Here is a 3751-nt window from a genome sequence, read left to right as displayed (position 1 = left end):
AGGTGGATGCCAGCCACCCTTAGGCTTGGGGCTGGCCTTCGGTCCACCCCAAAATGCATCTAAGGGTGGCCTGGCTTCCCTTTGTTTCTTTTTTAATTATTTTTTAAATATAATTTTTGAAGTTTTATTTATTTATATTTTTTTTATTAAGATTACACGTGTCGCCATTTTATTAACGTTTAATGGAATCTATCAAAGTTTTTAACAGAATTTGACTCTAGGGAGTGATTTGTAAATTAAGCCAACCACATGGACCTCTGAATTAATTTTGATGCCAGAAGAAATGATTTATAATTTAGGCTAACCACAGGGTCCAATAATACAATTTTTTCTAATAGTTATTGGTTGCTAATAATATATCAAATGAGTTTATGACACATTATCCTTGGGTGGTCTAATGATATTGCAAATATAATGTCCATGCTTGAACCTAACCAAAAATAGGTTAGGAGGGACCTTCCACAACTTATTACTTAATTGCAAATATGAAACTATATGTTTGAACTTATCTATTTTTTCTCGATGTTTGAACTTATCCAAAAATAGATCGAGAAAAAGACCTTTCACAACAAATGATTAATATGATACAATGAATTTGTAGAGAAACATTTTGGTTTATCATCTCTCTTAAGGGTAAAAATATGGACAGATAATAACCGCTCGCATCCGCTATCCGCACCTAATCAATATCCGCATAAGCAGATGCAAATGCAGTTAATAACCGTATCCACATTCCTTTTACATATATATATATATATATATATATATATATATATATATATATATATATATTTTAATTCACTAAAACTTCATTTTGAATTCAGTAAGTTTATGATTTTTAAGTTATATTAGGTTTTATTTACTATCATCTCAAAGTCATTTGATTGAAACCATTAAATGCACATGTGAATCTACATTACAATTAATCGATGATTGACACGTGGCCTAACTGATAACTCAATTGGTTGTAAACATATAATTTCATCCCTAAATTAAAAATAAAAAACAAAAAAAATTAATTAATTTTTTTTTTTAAAAGAGCCACCCTCATAATTGTCCTCACCAAATGAGGGGACTATTGATTGTCCCTCACTTGAACCTCCCATCAGAGGGGGGTGGCCGACCGCCCTTCAGGAATTTTCCTAAAAGAAGGATAGTCAACCACCCCTCACTGGTGGTGGTTAGCTATGTACCTCATTGACGTACCGATTTTATACTAGAGGTTATATGAGACGCACAAACCTCCTATAAGAAAGTTAAACATATGGATAGACTACATGGGAATTGATATGACTTGTTCACATGTCATTATTATTATTATTATTATTTTTTGCCTTGTTATTCTAACAATAACCCTATTGTATAATTTGCATGCGAGTTAAAATTCTTTTATAAATTTGTTGAGTTCATTACTTGATGTTACAATTCATGTGTACTAAATGCTAACTCATTAAGTCATGGACTTATACTTTATATTTTTTACTTATAAAACATTTTTATTTTATAGTGAATTTTTCCTTAGATGTGGCCGGGAGACTGGGGACCAGAACATGAAAAATGTCATCGGACAGCCTTGCTAGGTTAGTTTTTAAGGAATTATACCAACTTTTGAATAACAATTTGTGGTACGCCTTTAAGATTTTTATGGGGGCTATTATAAATTGTTTTGTGACTTAGATTTCACTCAAGTTCTAATACTTAGAATTTTTTTGATATTTGACGCATTCATCATGACTTTTAGACTTGAATTGTACTATTTGATATTTGACTTTTGGCTCAAGTAGTTAGTATTTTCTCATAGATCTGTAAGATATTTTTAGTGCATAGTTTGACATAACCCTGAATCCAAAACATTAAATAAGCAATTTAACGGGAGGAAAGACGTTTCTCTCTTCTAGCAAATTCCAAGGCTATCACGATTCACCATCACCTCCCTCTCTGAAGGCCAACAACGACCTCACATTTCACTCACACCCACCCCTCCTTTTTGTCCCTTTCTTAGAGAGCCCATCGAGCATCAACAGGTGTTACCCCAGTCTTCAGAATTCAGATCCTGAGAGAAATATAGGAATATCCCAAAACAAACAAGTAATAATATCCACAAAAAATCCAAATAAAGACCACGCTTCCCTTTTTTCTCCCTGCCACTTAACCCAGCAACCAAATACTCCCCCAGTACCCCATCTTTCCATCATATTTTCTCTCTCTTATCTTTCTCTCTGTATGATTTTCTGGCTCTGGCCAAAGCCATGTTTGAACAATCCGTAGACTCCATACTTTCAATTTGGGCTTCCATGAACAGCTGGTTCACATCGACTGTTTTCTTTGTCCTCCTAAACGTCATGATTGGCACTATTGCCATTACTTCAAGCCGAGGCAACAAAAAACACAGCAACCGGGAACAAGAAGCACAAGAACACCCAGAACGTCCCCAACTCGCTAGATCTCCATCCATGTTGCAAAGGTTCAAATCCATCAACTTCTACAGATACAGATCCCAAGAAACAACCACCACCTTTGACCAAAGCTCAGAATCGAAGACCCATTACACTTTCAACCAGACTCTTGAACAAGATCAGCAACCACAACTTACTAGATCTCCATCTATGCTTCGGATGCTCAAGTCCATCAACCCCTACAATTACCGATCCCAAGAACCCAACCCATCAAATTCCCCCACAGCCATTTTGCAAAAAGCCCTCGAATCAGATACCCATTACACTTTCCAACAACCCCAAGAAAATGAGGAAGAGGAAGAAGAAGAAGATGAGCTAGCCCCAGACCAAGACGAAGAAGCAGAAGATGAGCTAGCCTTAGCCTTAGCCCTATCCCAAGCCCCAGACCAAGACGAAGAAGCAGATCAATACGAGGAACAGTCGATGGATGAGATTTACGGCAGCCTACGGGGCCCTCACGTTAGCCGAACACATTCCGATACCAAGCCGGCATCCGGCGAGATGCCGGAAAAGCTCCCAAGGAAGATGAAGAAGTCGGCGAGCGCCAAGTCGGCGTTTGCGCATTTCGAAGAGGATGATATTGTTGAGACTCGCCGGCCAGCAACTGTGAAGGAAGGAAAGGTTGGAGTGACAGAGGTTGATGATGAGGTGGACGCCAAGGCTGACGATTTCATCCATAGGTTCAAGCAGCAGCTAAAGTTGCAGAGGATGGATTCCATTCTGAGGGACAGGGATTTGATCAACAGGAGGAGTGAAAATTAAGGTAAGTTTTAGTTTTTCGTGCTTTTGTATTTTTTGCTATTTCGGGGTGGTATAAGTAATTAAGTATGTCTTGTTTAACCCAGAAAAGGAAAATGGTTGATGGTAAAAAAACAGGGGGTTTATTGGATGTGATGGACATCTGTTGCTTATGTTTGTTAAACGCTTTGTTTAATTAAATATGTCACTATTTTTATTGGATACATAATAATATCATAGCCTACTTGTCTTATGTGGAACATATATATATATATATATATATGCCCTGTTTGGAAGAAATTTAGATAATTTTTTTACGCGGACACAAAATTAGTTAGTTGTAGTTGAATTGTTTAATTTATATAATTAAATTAAATCGGTTTAGTCTTGAATTATTGTTTTGACATGATCCGAATTCGTGACTCAATCATGACACAGACTTGAATATCTTGTGTCACTCAAATTAAATGTTCACCGGTGAGAGACATGGGGTTGGCAACTCAAGAATTCAGAATTGCCCATGCCTAGAAAGTTTGTGTTCAACAATGAATTTATAT

The 3751-nt window shown here is 36.6% G+C and overlaps 1 protein-coding gene across 1 annotated transcript; it reads left to right on the top strand.

Annotated features, from left to right (window-relative positions):
- The first annotated feature begins 1880 nt into the window (after positions 1-1880).
- On the top strand, positions 1881-3447 carry LOC133865955 (pathogen-associated molecular patterns-induced protein A70-like). The gene has a single exon (XM_062302490.1). The coding sequence runs from the start codon at positions 2250-2252 to the stop codon at positions 3216-3218; it is 969 nt and encodes a 322-aa protein (XP_062158474.1). The 5' UTR covers positions 1881-2249; the 3' UTR covers positions 3219-3447.
- Positions 3448-3751: the final 304 nt, after the last annotated feature.

Source organism: Alnus glutinosa, chromosome 4 (genome assembly GCF_958979055.1).
Source record: "Alnus glutinosa chromosome 4, dhAlnGlut1.1, whole genome shotgun sequence".
Classification (NCBI taxonomy): Eukaryota; Viridiplantae; Streptophyta; class Magnoliopsida; order Fagales; family Betulaceae; genus Alnus; species Alnus glutinosa.
Note: the sequence above shows the minus strand (reverse complement) of the source record. Positions and strands in the feature narration are given on the sequence as shown.

Excerpts from the sequence above, each read along its gene's own strand:
- LOC133865955 (XM_062302490.1), top strand. The coding sequence starts at position 2,250 with ATGTTTGAACAATCCGTAGACTCCATACTTTCAATTTGGGCTTCCATG.